Genomic DNA, 24,660 nt, shown 5'->3' on the forward strand with positions numbered 1-24,660 from the left:
TGTTGTCAGCACTAGCAGCAGGACCTGTGGGAATAAAGAGACAGCGCTACAGAGAGGTAACTGGAGATGTTATTGATAGAGTAGATATAAAAGTCCTAAAGACAAAGCTGTATGTAGTGGATTCGTAAATTTGAAATTATGTCCAACGTACTGATCTTCTCACAGTCTTCAGTCATCATGCCATTGTCCACACTCAGCTACACTTTGACTAAGACCATATACCTCAAACTCCCTACTATCTCTTCATTATGGTCACTGTTTTTTTCCTTTTTCCTCTTATTTCTTTGTCCTAATGGCTGCCCTCCTGCTGTGCCTCCGCTCTGACACAACTGACACCTGAGCAGGTAAATGTTCCCACACAGCATGAAGATCAGGTGACGCCGTATCTCCTGCTCTGTGGGTTGGGTTACAGAGTGTATTCGAAGCATAGAGACAAGTTTGGGAGGAAGAAGGCTGTTGATCACCTGGACACTGATTCCTGCAAACAGACCTCTCTGAATAAGTGGGAAGCAGCTGGAGAGTAAATAAAGCACATACACCTCTTTGTCAACTGTGGAATTCAATGAAACTTTATTTACATAGTGCCAAATCACAACAACAGCTGCCTTAAAGTGTGTTATATTGTAAACACTCAAAGGGTTTACACGACATGCACTCCCCAAACATACTCTATACTCCCAGGTCCAGGTATCACCGCCCCCAGGGGGGCAATCAGCCCCCAGACCCAGGAAATGTTACCCTTTTCCCAGGGGTGGAGGGAAGCAGGCCGCCCCCGGCCTGGCAGCCGCAGGGAGGCCCAGCGTCCCAGACCCTAATCGGACAGCCAACTCCTCCCAGCCCCCCACCCCGATGGTGTACAGGGGTGTAAAGTCCGCATACCTCACTCCGCCCACTCATATGTTGTGTTGCTGTGTGCTGTTCTAAAGTGCATTTAAAACACAGGAGGGGCATGGTGCTTCCTGCCAGAGAGCAGCAGCAGGCGGCTCCTGAGAATCCTCGATGTCTACATGCATCTCAATTTGAGAGGTGGGCACCGGCGCCAGAGGTGAGGTTGGATGGATAGAAAGCCTCATCTCTGCTCTTCAATACCATAGAAATGTAAGCTTTTTAAAATTATGCTAAACGCTCAGCTGTGTCTGTAATCAAACCTCTGTAACTTTGCTCTGCTTCACTTCAGCAGCATCAGGAAATGTTCAGATGTTGATTCATGGTTTTTTTCAGTTTTTGTTCTACTGCAGAATATTTTTAAGGTTATCTGCTATAAAAAGCCAGGCCAGCAAAATCTCCTTCATGTTTTTCTGTGTTTTCTCCTCAGTTACTTTGACACAAAGGCATCTGCTGTGTTGCTTCTCTGATGAAGTCTCACAGTGTCAGTAATGATAACTGATCAGAATTATAATATTTCTGTCTGAGGCAAAACTGAATCGAATCGGGACCTTGTGAACTGGAATCGAATCAGTTATAGAAACCGATACCCAGCACTAGTTAGATCCTATCTGAGATGAGACAGACCACAGTCATTTCAGCTGTTTGTATAAGCACTTCTTTATTCATTAAACACTGCATCCATGGTGACTGGATGGTACATGGAAGACAATCTTCAGAGGCATGTAAATACACCAGGAAACTCTCCAAAACAAGAACATCATTATTACAAGGTCTGGGATTCTCTTCACTGTTGCAGCCTGACTTCATGATCAACATAAAGACATACGTATACTTCACAGTCAGTGCAGTGTGGGGGGTTAGTAAGACTTGCCCATTATTATTAAACACAGTGTCATGATTTGCAAGACTGTTGTGGAGCTCTGGTTAAGTTTGTTATTGTTAAGGTCACCATGAAATGTAAAACTTTAGGTAGAACTGGCTGATCGTGGTCTTAATTAGTGATCACTATGATGTTCCAGAACGTGATTAAAACAATGATTTGCATTTATGTTGTCCAGTCTGCTGCATGTGGCACATGTGAAGAACACGTTTCATGTCCAGGATTTTATATGAAAGTCATCCAAGTAATTAGATCTGTAACTGGTTTGCATCATATTTATTACTTTGAATGAAACACACTAACAGTATGGTCAGAGCTAAGAGGCTCCTTTAGCTCTCAGTTTAGACAGTAGCATCTCGTTCTTCCGACACTCCTAGTGAAAAAAAAAAGGAAAAAAGTTATTATTGTTACATCATCATTACATTTACAGGGTCATTGGTGAAAATTTTTATAGATTTCCTGAAATACAGATTGTGGCCTTTATAGACCTCAACAGCAGAAAGTAAAAAGCCTTTATTTAAGGCAGACCTGTAGTAGAAACTAGGAAGTAATGATCATTTTTCAGTAGAAAGCCTAATTTCAATCCACTCAATCCTGACCTGTGACTTACTGCAAACTCTTTTCAATTCTGAGCCGACTCTTTATGGTAATCAAAACAACAGCTCAAATCAAATCTGCAAATCTTTTGGATTTAAACATTTTTCATTAGAGTCAGGCCAATCAGTGGGTTGATATTATTGGCTGGTGTTAGCTATGTAATGTTAGCTGTGATCTATAGGTATCGACTGTTATTAAGGGAAATACACAGGAAAAAACAAAGATATATACATATATATATTAAAAAACAACAACAACACACACCTAAACATGGGAGAAACACCTTTTAACAATGTTATTTGTTGGCACTGCACAGTTTGTCCACTAGATGGCACTCTTCAACTCTGTGTTTGGAAAGCTCCAAACGCAGCCACCCAATGCAAACACTGGGAGGCATAAACAAGTCGTGATGGTTGTGTCCACAACCACACAGCTGATATAATCTGGTGACATTATCTATGTTTTACAGTCATATTAAAACTTCAGCCTACTGCTTTTTGAGCACACACATTGTGTCGACATAGAGATTTACATGAAAACTTGATGTTTTTTAAGTTTTGTTCTTTTCTTCTTTTCTCTTGGTATTTCAGTTACAGGGAGTGCAGAATTATTAGGCAAGTTGTATTTTTGAGGAATAATTTTATTATTGAACAACAACCATGTTCTCAATGAACCCAAAAAACTCATTAATATCAAAGCTGAATGTTTTTGGAAGTAGTTCTTAGTTTGTTTTTAGTTTGAGCTATTTTAGGGGATATCTGTGTGTGCAGGTGACTATTACTGTGCATAATTATTAGGCAACTTAACAAAAACAAATATATACCCATTTCAATTATTTATTTTTACCAGTGAAACCAATATAACATCTCCACATTCACAAATATACATTTCTGACATTCAGAAACAAAACAAAAACAAATCAGCGACCAATATAGCCACCTTTCTTTGCAAGGACACTCAAAAGCCTGCCATCCATGGATTCTGTCAGTGTTTTGATCTGTTCACCATCAACATTGCGTGCAGCAGCAACCACAGCCTCCCAGACACTGTTCAGAGAGGTGTACTGTTTTCCCTCCTTGTAAATCTCACATTTGATGATGGACCACAGGTTCTCAATGGGGTTCAGATCAGGTGAACAAGGAGGCCATGTCATTAGTTTTTCTTCTTTTATACCCTTTCTTGCCAGCCACGCTGTGGAGTACTTGGACGCGTGTGATGGAGCATTGTCCTGCATGAAAATCATGTTTTTCTTGAAGGATGCAGACTTCTTCCTGTACCACTGCTTGAAGAAGGTGTCTTCCAGAAACTGGCAGTAGGACTGGGAGTTGAGCTTGACTCCATCCTCAACCCGAAAAGGCCCCACAAGCTCATCTTTGATGATACCAGCCCAAACCAGTACTCCACCTCCACCTTGCTGGCGTCTGAGTGGGACTGGAGCTCTCTGCCCTTTACCAATCCAGCCACGGGCCCATCCATCTGGCCCATCAAGACTCACTCTCATTTCATCAGTCCATAAAACCTTAGAAAAATCAGTCTTGAGATATTTCTTGGCCCAGTCTTGACGTTTCAGCTTGTGTGTCTTGTTCAGTGGTGGTCGTCTTTCAGCCTTTCTTACCTTGGCCATGTCTCTGAGTATTGCACACCTTGTGCTTTTGGGCACTCAGTGATGTTGCAGCTCTGAAATATGGCCAGACTGGTGGCAAGTGGCATCTTGGCAGCTGCACGCTTGACTTTTCTCAGTTCATGGGCAGTTATTTTGTGCCTTGGTTTTTCCACACGCTTCTTGCGACCCTGTTGACTATTTTGAATGAAACGCTTGATTGTTCGATGATCACGCTTCAGAAGCTTTGCAATTTTAAGACTGCTGCATCCTCTGCAAGATATCTCACTATTTTTGACTTTTCTGAGCCTGTCAAGTCCTTCTTTTGACCCATTTTGCCAAAGGAAAGGAAGTTGCCTAATAATTATGCACACCTGATATAGGGTGTTGATGTCATTAGACCACACCCCTTCTCATTACAGAGATGCACATCACCTAATATGCTTAACTGGTAGTAGGCTTTCGAGCCTATACAGCTTGGAGTAAGACAACATGCATGAAGAGGATGATGTGGACAAAATACTCATTTGCCTAATAATTCTGCACTCCCTGTATATTTGCATGTTTGAAATAAAATTCTACAGGTAAGATTTACACTCCCATTCTTTTCATATCTACCTGTGTTTGCTGAAACAAAAGTGTTGCTTTATTGACTGCAAACTATAAAACAAACAATTCGTGTGATTTATTTGGTTAATTTGTTTTAATATATTATGGCACACTGTTTTCTAAATGGTGGTATGCACATTTGTTTCACATTGTCTTGTTATTGATTTATATAATTTGCAGTGAATATTTTTTCTGTTTTCTTGAATTATCTGACTGCTTTTTCAGTCTTTCCTGGTTTAAACTAAAGAGAAGGCTGAGGATGGCGCTGGTTTAAGTGCAGAAACTCACCAACCAGAAAGACAGAAGGCAGGAGAATAAAGCAGCTCTACTCTACTAAACCATCTGAGGTATATCCTGACATGATTCATGCCTGCTGTCTGGCACCACAAATGAACCAGCTGCTAATGGATGAGACACACCAAGAACGAAGACCGAGTCCCATGGATCCCCAGAGGAGACCGGTCCCATCCAACTACCAAATATGTTTTCTCACTACCACATTGAAGCTCCCGTCAGGCATCACAGTGGCTAAGGTGAACAGGCCTATGGCTCGATACATGAGTGGGGCCACAGAAAGGAATTAGCAGGAACACCACCAGAGGGGCGAAACATCAACTACTGGTGGACAGAGCAGTCACTGAACAGTGCAAGACCAGACCTACCCGTGGGCTAAGCCTATGACTCAATGCCCCACACATGGATCCTTGAGTCCCTAGAACTACAAACGATCAACAGCACCCTAAGAGCCTCCATGGGGATGTGGCGAACATCACTACAGGCCAACTTCAACCCAATAGGATGAGTCACTATCAAGTGCAGGATTTACCAAGGAAATGCTCTGTGGAGGGGTGGAGTGCCCATTCTGGGTCAGGGACGGGAACAGGAAGTACAGGGAGTGCAGAATTATTAGGCAAATGAGTATTTTGTCCACATCATCCTCTTCATGCATGTTGTCTTACTCCAAGCTGTATAGGCTCGAAAGCCTACTACCAATTAAGCATATTAGGTGATGTGCATCTCTGTAATGAGAAGGGTGTGGTCTAATGACATCAACACCCTATATCAGGTGTGCATAATTATTAGGCAACTTCCTTTCCTTTGGTAAAATGGGTCAAAAGAAGGACTTGACAGGCTCAGAAAAGTCAAAAATAGTGAGATATCTTGCAGAGGGATGCAGCAGTCTTACAATTGCAAAGCTTCTGAAGCGTGATCATCGAACAATCAAGCGTTTCATTCAAAATAGTCAACAGGGTCGCAAGAAGCGTGTGGAAAAACCAAGGCGCAAAATAACTGCCCATGAACTGAGAAAAGTCAAGCGTGCAGCTGCCAAGATGCCACTTGCCACCAGTCTGGCCATATTTCAGAGCTGCAACATCACTGGAGTGCCCAAAAGCACAAGGTGTGCAATACTCAGAGACATGGCCAAGGTAAGAAAGGCTGAAAGACGACCACCACTGAACAAGACACACAAGCTGAAACGTCAAGACTGGGCCAAGAAATATCTCAAGACTGATTTTTCTAAGGTTTTATGGACTGATGAAATGAGAGTGAGTCTTGATGGGCCAGATGGATGGGCCCGTGGCTGGATTGGTAAGGGCAGAGAGCTCCAGTCCCACTCAGACGCCAGCAAGGTGGAGGTGGAGTACTGGTTTGGGCTGGTATCATCAAGGTGAGCTTGTGGGGCCTTTTCGGGTTGAGGATGGAGTCAAGCTCAACTCCCAGTCCTACTGCCAGTTTCTGGAAGACACCTTCTTCAAGCAGTGGTACAGGAAGAAGTCTGCATCCTTCAAGAAAAACATGATTTTCATGCAGGACAATGCTCCATCACACGCGTCCAAGTACTCCACAGCGTGGCTGGCAAGAAAGGGTATAAAAGAAGAAAACTAATGACATGGCCTCCTTGTTCACCTGATCTGAACCCCATTGAGAACCTGTGGTCCATCATCAAATGTGAGATTTACAAGGAGGAAAACAGTACCTCTCTGAACAGTGTCTGGGAGGCTGTGGTTGCTGCTGCACGCAATGTTGATGGTGAACAGATCAAAACACTGACAGAATCCATGGATGGCAGGCTTTTGAGTGTCCTTGCAAAGAAAGGTGGCTATATTGGTCGCTGATTTGTTTTTGTTTTGTTTTTGAATGTCAGAAATGTATATTTGTGAATGTGGAGATGTTATGTTGGTTTCACTGGTAAAAATAAATAATTGAAATGGGTATATATTTGTTTTTGTTAAGTTGCCTAATAATTATGCACAGTAATAGTCACCTGCACACACAGATATCCCCTAAAATAGCTAAAACTAAAAACAAACTAAAAACTACTTCCAAAACATTCAGCTTTGATATTAATGAGTTTTTGGGTTCATTGAGAACATGGTTGTTGTTCAATAATAAAATTATTCCTCAAAAATACAACTTGCCTAATAATTCTGCACTCCCTGTATCTAGGGGTCTTGTTCACAAGTGAGGGGAGAAGGGAGCGGGAGATCAACAGACAGGTCACTGCAGCCAATAAGCGGTAACCCGTCTGTCATGGTGAAGAGAGAACTGAGCCAAAAAGCCAAACTCTCCATTCATGTCCCCACCCTCACCCTGTGCTTTGGGTAGTGACTGAAAGAACAGGATCATGGATACAAGTGGTGTAAATGAGCTTTCTCTGAAAGTTGGCTGGCCTCTCCCTTAGAGACAGGGTAAGGATTATAGGATTATAATCATATGATTGTTGGGTTTTTCTCTGTACCTATGAAGCGCCTTGAGGCGACTTTTGTTGTGATTTGGCGCAATATAAATAAAATTGAATTGAATTGAATTTTAGACGTTGGAGAGGTTCTCTCTTTCAGCTGGGAAGGGAAAAGAGGATTTTCAGGGACTTATTTTAAATGCTTGTATGCCTTAAATCAGGACAAGCTCAGGAGTGTGATTAAAATAATGAGTGGGTTAATTTGAGAGAAGATGATTGAGTGAATAACTTTCTGATTGTGAGAAACTCAGACATAAGTTTCTCACATCACATCAATATGAGGTCATTTTTCAATAAAACACCAAACCATGAAACATTTGTCAACAAACACTAACTTCACTTTTGTAGGCACATCCATTTATAACTAACACCGTCTAACACAGCAGTCGTTGGTTGTGATACTTGTGATTTTTTCTGAAGGCTACAGTTTGTATCTTCCAACACGATTAGGTGTTACAATGTTTTGTGAAACCGATCTTTATCTGTAAGAATAGCTCAATACAGCTCACTGAATAACTGAATAGCATTCATCTTTCATTATGATGGTACGCTCCAACTTTAAAAGCCCTCTCAGAAATAGCAAGCAGCACTTAAGCATATGCTTTTCTCACCTCTTTAAAGTCCTTGACAGTTTTGAAATACAGCCTCTGCTTGTCAAGGAGCTCTAGGTACTCATCATTCAGCTGATCTCGCCTCATCTTGTTCTCCTGCTTCTTCTTCTCCATCTGAAAAAGCAGAGAAACACATGCCATACCAGTACTGTCTGTCTCGAAACAGGACAAACGTTGCATCAGTAGGCTGTGACATCCGGTGCAGGTCTATACCCTGAGCTCATGATCTCATCATCATCATCATCATCATCAAAAACAGGCTGACATTTTTTAAATTTTATAAATCTGAACAAATGTGTGTTACTGACACTGACGGCGGATGAAGATGGATGGATGGATACTGACCACTAAATCTGTAATTAGGTTCCATCCCTATAACGCATGTTTATAAAGAGAAGAGCAGCAGAATTCCCCTTTTACAGAAAGACTTGTACCTTGATGCGATTCTGTTTGATTCCCTCCACTATCTGCTCCATCTGTTTGAGGAACTGCTCTTTGGCAGCTGAAGACGACATGGCTCTGAACAAGAGTAGAGGACGTTAGCACTATTTCACTGCAATGAGCTAAGAAACGCACTGACAGAAAACTATTCACTGGAACATCATCAGTGTTAGACGTGACAAATGAGCAGGATTATACTTACTGTTGGAAGTTGTCATGAATAGAATTCAAGAGGTTCACCTACAGAAATTAAAATTTTCTTATGAATAGTGTTAAGTACAAGTCTATTGGTGACACTTACCAAGGTGCTTAATCAGTCACATAACTCAAGTGAAACAAATCATAATTCAAAGCCAAATGCTATCAGAAATTTTACTGGCAATCATTTCTCACCCTGCTGACAGGGGTCTGCTGTGGTTACTTACCTCCTTCTCAAGATAGACTTTCTTATCATCCAACGTATTATACAGAGTGAAGAACTGCTTAGTCTCTTTGTGAGTAGCAGAAACTGAAAGGCACAAAAAGAACAAGCATTTATTTATAACTCCTGATTTTTATGGGATTCATTTACGGCCTGCACACAGCAACAGCACTGGTCAAAGCAGATGGAGAGGAGGAAATTACCTTGACTGTAGAGTTCAATGAATCTCTTCTGATACTGTGTGAGCTCAGCTCGGCTTGGCACCTCATCAATCTTCCTCTGCAAGATGGCAATCTCTCGGTTCCTCCGAGCCTGTGAAGAGTGAAGCGATATATACGTATATGAATGAGTGAATACGTCCCTGATGGGGCTATCACTTGGGATAGCTACATCTATCACTAAACAAGACTTTTTGTCCACCACTAAATGCAGTTGGTTAGTGATCACCAGTTTGTCCATCTGTAACTTGAAGTCTCCCCTGCTTCTAAAAACATTTGTCAAAGAATGAGTTGTTCTCAGGAGTTTAATGAATTCCAGCGTAGGACCGTGATAGGATGCCACCTGTGCAAAATGTCCAGTCGTGATGTTTCCTTACTACTAAATATTCCACGCTCAACTATTGTTGGTATTATAACAAAGTGCAAGCCATTGGGAAGGACAGCAACACAGCCAGGAAGTGGTAGGCCATGTAAAAGTCAAGAGCTTCACAGAATGGGTTTTCATAGTCAAGCAGCTGCATCCAAGCCTAACATCACCAAGTGCAATGCAAAGCCTCGGATGTAGCTGCTCGGCCATGGAAACCCATTCCATGAAGTTCTTGTGTCTAGGTTTGGGGGTTGCCAAGTGTAAAGTTTGCTCGAATGGAGAATCGAGGTCCAGTGAAAGGAGTTCCTAATGACTGAGCATACCAAGACTTTTTGGATAATTTCATTCTCCCAACTTTGTGGGAAACATTTGGGAGAATCCCCCTTCCTGCTCTAATATGACTGCACACCAGCGCACAAAGCAAGGTTTATAAAGACGTGAATGAGCGAGTTTGGTGAGTAAGAACTTGACTGGCCTGCAGAGAGTCCTGACCACAACCTGTCAGAACACCTTCGGGATGAATTAGCCAGGCCTTCTCATCATCATCATCAACGTCAGTGTCTGAAATGACTCAGAAATGCACTTCTAAAGAATCATCAAAAATTCCCAGAATAGTCAACCCTTCCCAGAAGAACTGAAGCTTTCACAACTGCAAAGGCTGGGCCCACATCATATTATGGATTTGAATACAGACCAGGGTATGTATCATGTAAGGGTCCACACAGGCTAGGCCCCCCATGCTATCCAAGCCTACCTTTGAGTTTGTGTGAAAAATATATAAGTGAAGCTGTACAGACTCAGCTGTTGCCCAGATTAACAAGGTCTGTGTCAGTTATTGAGGAACCAGTATTGAGAAGTAGGCTAACGGAGCAAGAAGGCACAAGGGATGAGAATAGGGAGCTGTTGGAATATCACTATGCAAGTAATCCTTGTGGAAGGGGTTACATGAAGAGCATGTGGCACCTATGGATTTTCTGACACCCAAAATCAACACTAACAGCAAACTACTACTAGGTCAGGGTTCCAACATCTGGAATAAGCAACTGCCATCACAACTAGAGATGAGGTCCAACACAAATCCTGCTGCAAGTGGGAGCCAGTACGTCAGGTGAAGGGGGAGATATCATCATCCCCACCCTCTGAGATTAGGTACCAAGCACTAAGAACAAGTAGTGCATTGGAGACATTGAGTAGAAGAGAAGCTGACCTGAAAGAGAGGATCATGACGAAGCTGCAAACCTGGACCCTCCATAGCCAAATACCAAGACTACATGAAATACCCTCTGGAGGTCTACCAGAAGATGTGAATGAAGGATTAGGGACAATCCTTACTGCGACAATCACTGAAACAAACCAGACACCATGGCAGCAGTGATCATTGAGATGATTGGCTCCAAGATGAACAGCCACAAGGAGCAGTACCCTCCACGGCACAGACGGAAATTAGTCAACTATTGGAGCTGCACAAAGGTGTGGAAGAGAAGTACAGCAAGCTGTCCATTCCCGTGGTTTCAGCACAACATGGAAGCTCCTGTCAGGTGTTACAGTGGCTAAGATGAATGGGCAATAGATACGTGGGGCCCAGAAACACCAGAGGGGCAAAATAGAGGACCAGTTTTTACTCAACTGCAGAGTATCACAAAGACAGGTTTGACTCAGGTACTTGTATAGGTAGCTACCCAAGTGCTTGCTCAAAAAGGGTCATTTGATTGTTAGGATATACTCATTATTACTGTAGGGTTACAATATATAGTGTCATTTGGCACTATATAATTAAAACTATTGAATTTCACATTGTTTTAATAGCATCTTTCTTTAATATTTTCAAAAACGTACATTATAGAAATGTAAAACAGCCTGTGGGTGATGCTTTCACTTGGTGTTGGCTCTCTCTGAAATGCAGCATCATTTCCTGTTTCGGTTACAATGCACAGTGGTGTTTATGTAGCTTTTCTGTGTAGCCAATTTAATTAGAAACATGTCTTATTTCATCGTGTCATCTTCACATACTTTATCCAAAGCGCACACTCTGCCCAGTCACGGACTAATTATATTCACACCCCAGTACGCCACCAACCTGTCCATGCCTCTAATCATTCCATCAAATCCACTGAGGAACAAACTGTGGTTATTGGTGATTCTGTTTTGAGACGTGAAGCTGAGACACCAGCAGCCACGGGGAATCGTCTTCAAGGGCCCAGAGCAGGTGACATTGAGAGAAACCTAAAACTGTTGGCTAACAGTAAACGTAAATTCCTTAAAATTATCATTTATATCAGAAATAATGACACCCAGAGGTCACTAAAATTCATATTAAATCAGTGTGTAACTTATAAAAAGATGATTTGAGTTTTATAGATAATTGGGAAACTCTCTGGGGAAAACCTGGTCTTGTTAGGAGGATTCCATTCCACTTTGGATATATAAGATCTGGCCAATGTTATTAACCCTCTGGAGTGGACGGACATGCTGGCGCGTTCAAACCACATGAACGAAGATGATGTAGCACCAAGACGCAGCCACGCTGAGTCTCCGTTTCAGTCTGTGTTGAAAGTGTGGACTATTTTTTCATGAATACTGTCGTCATGTTTCGTGCAGGAGGAAACCGTAAAACTGGGATTTTCGACAGACAGCGCTCCCAACCGCTGTCTGCTTGTGGGCAAAAAGAAAAAAAACCAAAACAAAAGTACAACACCCCCTTTCCTATTGGGCGAAAAATGCACCACTGTCAACCAATCAAAATATGATATGGCAACACATGGTATTTGTTTTGGGAGTGACAGCGACGAAAGAGAGCGAGAGCAATAGCGAGTTTTGTAATGTGAGAGATTTTAATCAGCTTTTCTCCTCTGGTTATCCCCCCGAACCCCAAACTGTGTCGGCTCCCAAACCAACAAAACACAAACCAAAAATCAGCAAACATGAATCACAAAGAAAGAACGATATAGAAATGTGCCAAAGACAAAAAGTGAAGTCCCTGTTAGTACATGTTTTAATAACTGGTTAACAAACTGATTTACTCTTTAGCAGGAAGTTCATGTTAGTTTAAATCAGTGGTTCTCAAAGTGTGGGGCGTACCTGGCAGAAAAGTCTAATGGAACTAATGTTTAACATCGGAATCACTTTACGGGGGAACAAAGAAATTCGTGGCAGTCACTTTAATAATATGCACAACGGCTGCATCCGCTGCAAAGCTGCAGCCGTGTGTCTTAGTCGACAGCGGCAATAAAGAAGTGTGCTGAAAATTGCAAACACGTGGTCGGGTCTGTCACGCATCGTTTACAGTGGTGCCGAAACCCAGGACTGGGGCACGAGAGACCCGAGCACGTGTTTGCACTTTTCAGGACATCTTTACCATCGTTACTGTGGTTTAAGAAGTAGTTACCATGAGCAGGCGGATCTTCTGTAGTTTCTCTCTCCCTGTGTTGTACTGTCTGTCGATCAGTTGGTCCCTCTCCTAAGGAAAGAGAAAGTGCTGTAAATCAAGATTATCTGAATGGAAAGTTCACTTTTACCTACTCACAATCTATGAAAAGCAACAATGATTTTATACTGTAAGAGACAGCAGCCAGAGTATGGCATGTACCTTCTCTTCCTCTGTATCCTGTCCTGATGCAGACTTTAGCTCCTGAATGCTCCTCTGCAGACGAGCCATCTCTTCCTGCACACAGAGCACAGGCATTAAGAGGAAAAAATACTGCTAGTGACCATCAGCAGGACACACACAGACAGCGAGTGCATTGATGTGCTCACTCTGCAGTGTGTGCGGAACTCCTGCTCCTGCTGCTTCAGGTTCTCATTCATCGTCACCAGAGCCCTCAGCTTATCCAGCAGCCTGTTCAACAAAGAAACTGATCAGAATGTCACCGACTGATGAAAGGAGACACATTTTGTCACTGCCAGTGTGTTTTAGTACAATTATCATTAAAACTCTTCCACAGTAGATTCAAACTCTAGCATTAAATATAAGCTGGTTGAGGCAGAAACAATATGGACTTAATTCTGATTAGAGAATCAGAGTCTGGAGATGGAATATTTTATTCTTCATACAAACGGAGCAGCAGGGAGTACATAAAGACCTGGACATGGTGTGTGTGTGTGTGTGTGTGTGTGTGTGTGTGTGTGTGTGCGCGCGCGTGCGCGCTAACAGAGAAGACAGCAGCATGTGCTAGTCAAGCACCATCGAACTTCCCAGAAAACTTAGTCTTACTTAATGGAGGACATGGTAGGAACTGGTAAATGTAAATCAGTTAATAACACATTCAAACAGACTCATCAGGCAACACGAGAACAACCCTGAGACTGAGAAGCACATGGATGCTTCCCACCACATGGAATGCAAAAGTACAATTAGCTGCCACAAGAGCTCCCCTCCACACAAATGAGCAGGTCTATTAACAGGAAATAAACCTATTATTACTCACAGCTGCTTCATAAATGCACAGAAGGCAAAGCCCAGTGTCTGGTAAGGAATCACTGGCTACATTTGCTGCTGCACTGCTGCAGCTGAACAGGCAGCCAGTCATTTGATTTTAAAGAACCACAAGATGTGACTGCTGTCGTTTCCATGGGACTTTCAACACTGAGGAGACGTCTTCATATATCATAGCATATGTGCAGCTATACTGATACACGATATTAAACATCATTTTTGATAGAGGTGATTCATCTTTTACTTGTTTGTTCACATTTGGCTGAACTGATGGCTTATTCGTTGAAGGTTCTTTGATCGTTAGAACCTCGATGATAGTTTCAATGCAAATGAAGCGTGGCACTAAAATGAGAAAAGCAAAAATCCTTCATCTGAACTTAAAGTTTGGGCAGTTTGGCCTTAAAATGACTGCAGTGATTTATCGGAGAGCAAAGTGTGGAAGGAGAGTCCAAAAAATAAAATACAGGTGGTTCTCAGCAGGCAATTTACTGCATTTTGAAATGGTGCAATCCATACAATATTAGTAAAACTGCTGTTAAGCCATCTACATAATACATGTTTTACAAATAGTGTTATTAAAGTGTTTATTTATTCATTCAAACCAACTCTGCAGATTAAAGGGTCAAGCCCATTTTGGTACAGCAATCACACACTATGTTTGTAATACAAAATGTGGCAAATCCACTTAGCCAAGAAAATGCATCGGACATCAGTTACAGAAACGACTGTACAACAAAAACTGACCAACATCAGAGCAGCATATATACTGGCTTCCTGCAGAACTTTTCTTTCCCAGCCAAACATGAGGACCTGCCATCGCTAATGAAAGGGATTCTGGGAAATGCAGTCTTCTAAAGATAATATGTATTGAACGCTCTTTCTTGGTAGAAAAATTTAATCCATAATTAGCAGCTAACAATACATTTGTTGCTGGCAATAAATCACTTACAAACTAACCCAAAAATGTTGTTATCAAATCAAATAGACTGCAATAAAGTTACAACATAAAATGGTATACCATGGCAACAAGTATCATCAGTAGGTGGCCATCTATTTGTGACAGCACATTTTACCTTTAATTTTTATTCTAATGTGGACCAGACAGTGTCCACATTACAAAGGTGCTGTGTAACTACCAGTACATTCAGTTTGATTCTAACAAGAATATATACTAGGTGGAGAACTGGTTGATGTATTGTTTAAAAAAAGTGTATATTCAAGATTTAGATTAGAATCCATTTCACTGCACATCTGTGTGAATATTTTAACTTTGCAGTTCTTGAGAATAAAACGTTAGCAGATAACAGAAGGACCGTTTCTGTTGACTCACCTCCTGTCAGCCTGCTCCTCCACTTCTTCCAAAGACACCAACTCTTTCCCCAAAGTCTCTGAGACCTTTGTAGCCTGCAAATTAAAAGCTACTGATCAAAGCATCTGAATGGCTGATAGCTCACTAAACCCTATTACACTGGACATTTCACTGAACTTTTTAGCTGAGTTCTTTGCCAAACAGTTTCTATTTCAGTGTGAACAACTGCACATGTACATTCATGTGAAAAAGATGGAACATCCTGATGATGAGAGGATGAGAGGATTGATGGCATCCTAGGGAGTCTCCTCCCAGATCTGGTCCAGGGCATCACTAAGCTCCTGGTCAGTCTGAGGCACAACCAGACGGACCAAAGATGTCAGGCAAACGTGGGGCCCAGGCAGTGGGGCCCAGGCAGTGGGGCCCAGGCAGTGGGGCCCAGGCAGTGGGGCCCAGGCAGTGGGGCCCAGGCAGTGGGGCCCAGGCAGTGGTACCAGTAGCCAGGTGCTGCTAATCGAATGCAGACCAATGGTCTTAAAAAAGTGAAAATGCTGCCCCTCAGTCTGGGAAGTGTTAGAGAGTTATTATTTAAAAATAATAATATTAATAATAATAATAATAATAATAATAATAATAATAATAATGATCTTCCCAGAAGTGGACCCAGCCCCAGCAAAGTCACCCCGAGGACAGACAATCTCCCAAAATACTGGCAGCAGCAGCTGGTACCCAGTACACCCATACACCAGTGGTATCAATTTCAAAATCCTACGTTGCCTTGTTCTCAAGTTATCACATTTGCAAGATTTTCAGAAAACTTGACCTCTGACATTTCTGATTTCCTGTCCTGTGGTGACAACAAAATAGGTCACTTCTTAAATCCAAAGGTGATTGTGTGTCCCAGCTCATTTTCTGAAACACTGTGTGTGTGTGTGTGTGTGTGTGTGTGTGTGTGTGTGTGTGTGTTAAACAATCAGAGTGTACTATATCAGGTGTTGCTGTTCAGTTGAAGATGTGTTTAAATCATTTTACCATCTGGTAAGGCCCAGGTGTTTTTCTATCATTATGAGGCTGTTCTTTCATTTGAACCATGGTTGGATGTAAACCAATGGATCAGGTCCATACTGGCAGTGAAGTAAACCTTGAGCCGAGCTCACCTCCATTAGTTTCCTCTTGTCCTCATCACAGCCTGTCTTCACCTCTGCATGCTTGGCTTGCAGCTGTGGCCACAAAAACAGTCAAAGTAAGCTCTGACACTATTACGACTGCCACAACTAAATCACTTCATGCTTTTGCTACATAGGATCAAAAGTTTGTTTCAATGTTACCAAGACTGGCTTCAGATGTGAGGTCAGTATTAATAATGTAAAAAAATTAAAATAAAGTGTTGGAGACAGTTGAGGACAGCACATTCATTAAACCACAGTGACCTACACACCTCCTCCAGCTCTTTAGTCTTCTGCTGGATCTGTTTGTTGAGTGAGGCGACCACCCTGTGGTGCTGCTGCAGGGGGCCGTAATGCTCATGCTCCTCTGAGGACAGCTCTAACTGCTGCAGGGACACAAGGAACACACAGCAGTCAGCAAAGCAATGCTTTTAGAAAAATGAAGATGTCTACCATTAGCTGACATTTTGGTTTGGATTCATGGTAACTGGTGATTTTTCCACTGCATTTGATTAAGAAGAAAGTCTGAATGAACACTTTAAAAAGCTGCCAACACACAGCAGGATCCTATACACAGCTGGTGTTTAGGAGGGAATAAGATTACCTTCTCTTTGACTAACACAGTAACTGCAATCTAAACTTTGACCAGATGCAGAGCTGCTTACCTTCTCAGCGTACTCCGAAGCAAACTGTTTGATCTCTTCAGACTGCAGCCCGACGAGCTGACCCACTGCACTTGCTGTCAGCTTCCCCTGAAAAACACAAGCTCAGTCACTGCCACAGTGCAGCGGTGGGGAAAGGCAACAAAACCCAACTTTGACTAACTCCATGCAATCAACGAGATTATTCAGTGACAGCTGAATATCAGACCAGTCACTATTTGGCTCCTTTATATATATTTATATGTTGAGGTTGTCCGGATGCAGAAATGTTCTGCTTCTCTGTGCCGTAAGTGTTTTATTTACATACCTCCTCAGTTGCCATGGCAGCCATGTTGGTCATCAACGTTTTAATTCGCATCTAGGAAAAACATGAATGTCATTTATTTGTTGAACATGATATGGTCTTATTTTATTATTCCAGACTTTTTAACAGACTGGTGAAACAGATCACAATAACCTGAGCGCATCCACACGCTGGCTTTGATTCACACTAAAGAACTTTGAGTTTTTCCTTTTCATTAGTGAGCTATAGTGTTTTTGTTGTACTTCTAAAATGGCAAAGCCCACAGCGAAGGGCACGAGGACAGGAGTTGCCTAGCACTTGCTTGGGTCTTTTTCTTTCAGTATAAAGTGCCTTGAGGTGACTTACTGTTGTGATTTCGTGCCACATAAATAAAACTAAATTGAATTAAATGCTTAAACTGAAAGGCTTAGCGTATCATTTTGCCCTCTACTGTACACGTGTGCCTAATTTGTCTTTCTGTATAAAACACTCAGTAAATAAAGTTCTCACTTCCTCTACTGCCTGCAGGTCATCTTCCTCTGACACGTCACCCATGCCATGAGATGCTGGCTGAGAGCCACCGGCCAGTGAAGCCTTCCCCTCATCGACCTGAAAAGGGGCAAAAAGAAGAAAAGATTAAGAATGGAGCAAAATCCTTGCTGACCAGAGAGCAGCCAAACCTCACTGCAGCTCTACCCACAGTGTAACCAGCTACAGCCCAGGCCTTCAAGCGCCTACCTTGTCTTGTTTGCTCTGCTTGCTGAATCCATATCGCCTGGAAAAAACAAAACAAACAACGAGTATGAGATGCGACTTCAGACTGGAATAAAGTATACTTGTTACCCCAAACCCCCAAAATTCATTTACATCATGCGATAAAAAAGTTTCAGCACAAGAAAGCGCATGAATCCATCAGGTGGACAAACTAGATGGTTCCCCGATCTGCAGTGTCTGTTCAAACAACTGAAAAACATAAAATAAGGAGTGCACTGAAGCAGCACCACAGTCCATCATGCCAAAATAAGTGTGCACTGTTTGCATTCTCTGACAAACATGTTGAACCACAACACAGGGTGCTGTAAGCAGATGCGCCCCCCCCCCCAGCTTCACACAGTTATACAGTACTTACAGCAAGAGCTCTGACATTCTAGTACAGAGGCTAGTACAGGGATGGATGAACGAAAAAACAACAACAACAATATATCAGATGAGACACTGAACATTGTGTAAGTTTAAATCTCAGGTTTTCAATTCTTGACTCATTTCCTATAAACTAAGAGCTGATACACTGACAGGAATTAAACACAGAAGGTCAATTTGTGGTCCCCAGAGAAGGAACAGCCCAATGACTGATCCAGCACACAGAACTGTACTCCTATGCATTTACTGGCCACATTATTAGTTACACCTTGGTGAAGAGCTACCTTAAATCTACAGACTGAACGGTGTAAGAATGATATGTTTACGTTACGCAACTTCTGCAGATTTGTGATCCAACTTTCAACTTCATCACAATCAATCCTTCTAAAATAAGACATTTTAGTTCTCTCCCTTTCTTCTGTTGGTTTCTAACACAACATTTGAACAGCAGGTTGACGGGCTTCTGTGCTTACAGCTGTGAGCAGCTTAGCCAAAATGACCACACAGGTAGATCCATGTTCTTTGACATGACTGAGACAGAAAACTACAAATAAAAAGTGTGAAAGTGAACAGAGAAGTCTTTAGCCTACGCTGAGCTCATCTCAAACTTTCACCATGTTATGTCATTTTAAAAGTGGAACATTATGTGTCTGGGTTGCCAAGCAACATCATTAACTTATTCGGCCACCTGAAAACTCATCAATGACTGCAGCATAACAGACGTCTGTAGACGTGTTGGTGCATCAGTCAAGCTCAAAAAGATGCACCGACATCACCAATGCAAGAATCAAAAAGACACAGTGAGCCGCAAAAGCTTCAGGAAAACATACTGGACACAAGCTGTTTCCACAGTGGTAAAACCTGCACTGCATACAGGAAAACGTTTTATTCACATCTATGATGCAGATACAATGAATGCTGTGAAAGACTTTATTTCCTCAAGAAACACCTAATCTGTCAGCAAAAATGCTTTAATTAGCAGGAATGTAGCTCAGTGTGGAGGTGACAGCAGTGCCTGTTGATATAATTTAGATTTACATTCTCTTTCTCCTGAGAGATGCTCTGAATTTACACGAATAAGGAGGAACAACTGTAGTCATCATTTCAGGAATGTAGCCCCATACGGGCGTGAAAGCTGTGTTATGTTTATCCAGTCAGTACTGCCACTTTAAATGCATTAGATTCCTAATTGGGTGACGTTTACTTTAATAGAACAGTTTGACAGATATGTCCAATAAAGTGAGCAGCCAGTGTACATTTTAGTCCTATTATTACTATCCTGCTTGTTTTGGTGTATAAACATCAGAAAATATGAACAAAGCCCAGCAGAGAGAAAAGCAATGAAACGAGGGCACCAACAGCCTTGTTGTAAAAATAAGAATAAAGGTTGATCTACAAATGGCTCTAAAGAGAAATGACAGTGTGATTTTACATAACTCAGTGCTTTCTATTTACACGGAGATACAAATAAATGAGACAGACGTCTTACAGCCACTTTGGCAAAACATGGATTAACAGGGAAAGTGATGCACATCCCAGATGTGAAAGCTCACCTTCCATATTCCAACAGAGTGGAGTGGACCCTGGACTCCTCATCCAGCAGCTCCTCTGCATTCCTATGCCTCCTGTACTTCCTCTGTGGTTTGTACACTTCCTAGAAAAGAACGAGGTTCATTCAAAAAAGCCTGACAGTTATCTAAACAACCGACCTACGACTGGACTTTGCTGATTAAGCAGGTACATTTCATTTTAGAGCATCGTTTGTATCAGTGGAGTCACTCACCAACACGTCCAGCACTGCCCTCACTGCCTTGTCTTTCCTCTGGAGGAACTCGTTATCCTGTCACAGTACAGTGAACAGCACCTCTTACACACAGGACGTTTAATGACATGTGGCCGACTAACACTTTGACTAAACACATTTCTATGACTGTGAGGGTTGTGATACAGCGGTCATTAAAACTTGAATATTGTGTTAGACTTCTGACACCGAGTCCCATTCCTACAATGAGACAACAAGTCCCAAGTTACTTTCTTGCCCTCTTGTGATGTTTATTATACTAAAATGTCTTTGAATTAGAGTGGGTCTGATCATCACTAAAAGCTCACATATCCTCCCTCTTATCTTGATTACTCATCATTTTATTGCCTTATTTTTCTGTCTGGCTTTGTATTTCATATATGTCACGACTTCTTTCTGTTTTCATAAACTCAGTCCAGTTAAAATAATCACACTTGAACATGCGTCAAGATGTAATTAACTAGAGGAACTCCAGGTGGGCTTCTCTGTGTTACGCCTACCTACCAATTATTAGTTTTAGTTTGTTGAATATGAGAATAAGCCCAAGAAATGGGAAGCAGGTGGAAGAAAGAGTAGAAAGTTTGCCTTGGAGAGTAGAAACGAGACAGAATATGTGTGTGAAGGAGAAGGAGACAGGCAGATGTTTAAATACCGGTTAGAGTTTAAATACCTGGGCTCAACCACCCAAAGAAATGGAAGGTACACAGGAGAGATGAAGAGACTGCAAGCAGGGTGGAGAAGAGAGGGAGAAGGATAGCGGCAAGAGCGAATGGCAAGGTTGACGAGACGGTAGTAAGACCTGTTGCGGTGTGTGTGGTATGGAGATAACGGCACTGACAAAAAGGAGGCCGAGCCGAGGTCATAAACAACTACATTCTATGTTTAAGTGATTTTATGACCTTTGTATACAAAGATGTGTCCAGTAAAGCTACGCCCTGGTCTTCATGCTGAATGTCTGTTACCTCTGGAAGGCTGTGGGACTTCTGGAACTGAGAAATGGAGTAGGCTCTCACATAATCTCCCATCTCTTCCCGCGTCTCTATGGCTCGCTTCACCAGCCACTGGCATGAAACAACACACAGCTCATCAAACACAAGGATGAACCAGCAGATACAGACTGACCATGTCCATGCTCCAGCTGGACCTGCTAGCTGTACTGGATCTGATGCCAGCAGCAGTCAAACCTCATTAGCTAATACTAATGTTATTCACACGCATCCAGACGGCTATGAATACGTTCTTTAAAGACAAATCACAAACATCATATCAGCGTTCTGAATTCTGTAACGTATGAAACCCTGAAACTGGGAGCAAAACAGGCAAACAAGTGGGATGACAGGAAAAAGTCAGCACTGCACGTGGGTAACTATGTGAGGGTCAGGGTACTTTAAACATTTAACCTTTTCATTAGCTCTTTCCTCAGATGCATTAAGCACATTAATGCATGTGAGATTAGTTTGGCTGAATTCTCCGTATACCTGTATGACCGGGAAAATGTGGATAAAATCCAACCCCTGGATCTGATGGGGTTCCAGGCGATGAGGACACTTCATCTTTGGTAAAACAGAAACAATTTTCTCTGTCAAGGATCTGCAACGAAACAGCACTTGCCACTGTTAGAAAGAAACCAGTGTGAAACTGCAAAACCCAGACAAAGAAAAACATTTAAAAGGATGGAAAAATGTAACCAAATATCTGATGACATCATCTATCTGAGCTGCTCTTAAGTTAGCAAAATTATTCATTTTTAACTGGATTCAAATGTGGCACTTTAAACTGATTTATCTGGACCAGCCTAGAGAAACTCGGAAAGAAATCAGCCAACACTCACATTTTTTGCCCAATAGTTGAGTTTTCTTGGAAAAGAAGATCCACGTCTATGTCAAAATTACAGGTGGTGATGCACCAGGTCATACCCCCAACCACCTGTAGAGGAGAACTGTGAGCTGAGGTTTTCTCAGTTAAATGCACAATAACATTAAATACTTCTGTTCACAGTAGGGGTGGTCTAGCTAATCAAAACAGAGAGAAAACCCCCAAAAAACAAACCAAACACCTGCTTCCAACTTGGACTCTTCCTGTATCAGTGCTGATGTGGTGGTGATTCAGGAGAATACTGCAGTGCCTACCTACACCTAAATGCTGAACATAAATAGAAGTGGCTTTGTCACCACGCTGGGTCACCACAGTAGGTAGCTCAGCAGATGTCCTTGCTGCAGTTCATATATGTGCCAATCATCAGTTGCCAGGCTGCAGGGGCAGTGGCCTAAGCAGACAACCCCAGACCTCCCTCTGCCCAGTCACCTCCTCCAGTTTATTGGGGGAACCACTGAGGCATTTCAGGCCAGCCAAGAAATATCATCTCTCCAGCATGATAGAACATGTCCAGAACATGTCACCCAGGAGGCATCCTTGTCAGATGCCCGAACCAACCGGCTCCTTTCAGTGTAGAGGGGCAGCATAGCAGCTCAACTATGAGCCCCTCTCCTCACCGTAGCTCTAAGGGAGATACCCTTAGAAAGATAACTAGTCTCCCAGTTCCCCACAGCGTGATGCTGCCATCAGCAACATTTCACTGTAAAAGAACGGGTTCTCCTACAGCGCTTTTCTACTCTGAGCACTCTTAGTGCTTTATATAACTTGTCTCATTCACAGCAGCACACACAAATTCTTTTTACACATACAAATCCTGATTTACAAGTACAAAATATTTATGACCACAATTTGAGCCCATAATCGAACCCCCAACCTTCGAATTCGTAGGTGACCTGGGACGGTATAGGCCAGGTGATAAGCAGTGCCTGGTTTCCATCTGTCATGATGCTTGGCATTCAGGCCAAAGAGTTCAATCTTTGATTCATCAGACCAGATAATTGTGTTTCTCATGTTCTGACAGGTGTGTTTTGGCAAACACCAGGTGGGCTGTCATGTGCCTGGCCACTCTGCAGGTGTGATTGGTGGAATGCTGCTCAAATGGATGGCTTGGTTTGTGCTCTGACATCTACTGTCAACTATGGGACCTTATATAGACAAGTGTGTGAATTTCTCTTGGTAGAGAAGTTTGTTTACCCTTTGGTCCCACATCACCTCCTCACTGCCTTTACAGTCAGCTTGTACTTGGATCTGTGTTTAGCTCAACTGGTGGAACAATTTTTGTTTCCACCTTTAGCAGGAACAAGTTGTATTAATCTGCTAAGACCAATTGGGATGCAAGAAGAGCAGAGAGGAGGAAAAGAGCAATCAGAAGTCCCGCGTATACCTTATCAAAAGGTGACAATCCTTTAATCCGGGCTCGGAAGTATCCAGCTGCTAGCAGGAGCTCCAGGATCTCTGTCAGCTTCACCCTCTGCTCTTCATCCTCCCGGGTTTCCACCTGCAGGCCAGAAACACTTGATAGCTCACATATGGCTGAGGTCCTACTGCATTAGAATCCGTCTGCTATCAGACCTTCACTTTTACTCTTCCATTTTTAGTAACTGCTGCTGAAATTACTACTAGCACGATTTTAAACGCTATTAACTCAATCCCAAAAGGTTGATTCTGTTCATCTGGACGTGGCGTTTTCACTGGGACAAACGTTTCGTCACTCATCCAGGTGACTTCCTCAGGCTCAGCTGACTGCAGGTTTCCCCAATCTTAACAGTACGTTTGCACAATGACTGAAACCAGCCCACTGAAAGAAGAGCTGTGAGGTCAGTTTCTTGCTCATTAATCAACAGAATCAACTTTTGGGGATTTACTTGCGTGGATGAGTTAGCATGCATCAAAACGTTATTAATTCAACATGAACAAACTAGCTTCACCGTTAGCTTCAGTGTTAGCTTGTATCGATATGCGTCCGCAGTGTGACAGTTCAAATCCATCATCACAGCAGTGCTGACACCTGATTCAGCTACTTTGTACCTGGATGAGGTTGCCGTCTTGGTCGTACTGAGCGCCTATTTTCGACCCGGTTCTTACTCTGTGGAAAACAGACGTAGCCACCGCCATGTTTAACTGCACTGTTGATGACAGTCACGTGACCGTAGCATATGACAGGAAATATTAAACGCAGCGTTTCCAAACGTGTCCAGCGGAATGCATGTTATATAATAATGACCGAGCTGACTGAACTGAAACAGCAAACGGACATTCTCCACTAAAGTTTATTAAAGTGATTCAAACGGACACGCGATCTAAACGCTATAAAAGTGTCTCTGGATGAACAGATAACCAGCTTTGCAACAACAAGAAGATTCTTCAGGAGCTTATTGTTTGATAACGTGACAATATGTCCAAACTATTATATTTTCACAACCACAAGGTGCAATGAGAAATTATAACTGTATTAGAATATTGTAAGGAGGAGCCATGGCTGATAAAAGAATAAAAACACAATCAAACGTGGTTTAAACATTTAGGAACTACACTCTGAAGCTGTTTAGTGTTTATTATGTAACGTTCATAGAATAATTATGAATTCTTAAACAAGTCTCTTTATTTAAGATGATATTAT

General features: G+C 42.3%; 1 protein-coding gene across 1 annotated transcript; it reads right to left on the reverse strand.

Annotated features, from left to right (window-relative positions):
• Positions 1-1,527: 1,527 nt before the first annotated feature.
• On the reverse strand, positions 1,528-24,208 carry ccdc93 (coiled-coil domain containing 93). Its single transcript, XM_031730329.2, has 23 exons — positions 24,069-24,208; positions 23,425-23,538; positions 21,997-22,091; positions 21,644-21,755; positions 21,128-21,226; positions 20,148-20,204; positions 19,918-20,018; positions 17,963-17,999; positions 17,735-17,833; positions 17,249-17,299; positions 16,945-17,031; positions 16,552-16,665; positions 16,271-16,333; positions 15,135-15,208; positions 13,126-13,207; positions 12,959-13,033; positions 12,758-12,829; positions 8,991-9,099; positions 8,792-8,874; positions 8,569-8,606; positions 8,360-8,444; positions 7,926-8,039; positions 1,528-2,141 (listed from the first exon to the last, which is right to left on the reverse strand). The coding sequence occupies exons 1-23, from the start codon at positions 24,153-24,155 to the stop codon at positions 2,085-2,087; spliced, it is 1,905 nt and encodes a 634-aa protein (XP_031586189.2). The 5' UTR covers positions 24,156-24,208; the 3' UTR covers positions 1,528-2,084.
• Between the last annotated feature and the right edge of the window lie 452 nt (positions 24,209-24,660).

This window comes from Oreochromis aureus, linkage group 16, assembly GCF_013358895.1.
Source record: "Oreochromis aureus strain Israel breed Guangdong linkage group 16, ZZ_aureus, whole genome shotgun sequence".
Taxonomy (NCBI): domain Eukaryota; kingdom Metazoa; phylum Chordata; class Actinopteri; order Cichliformes; family Cichlidae; genus Oreochromis; species Oreochromis aureus.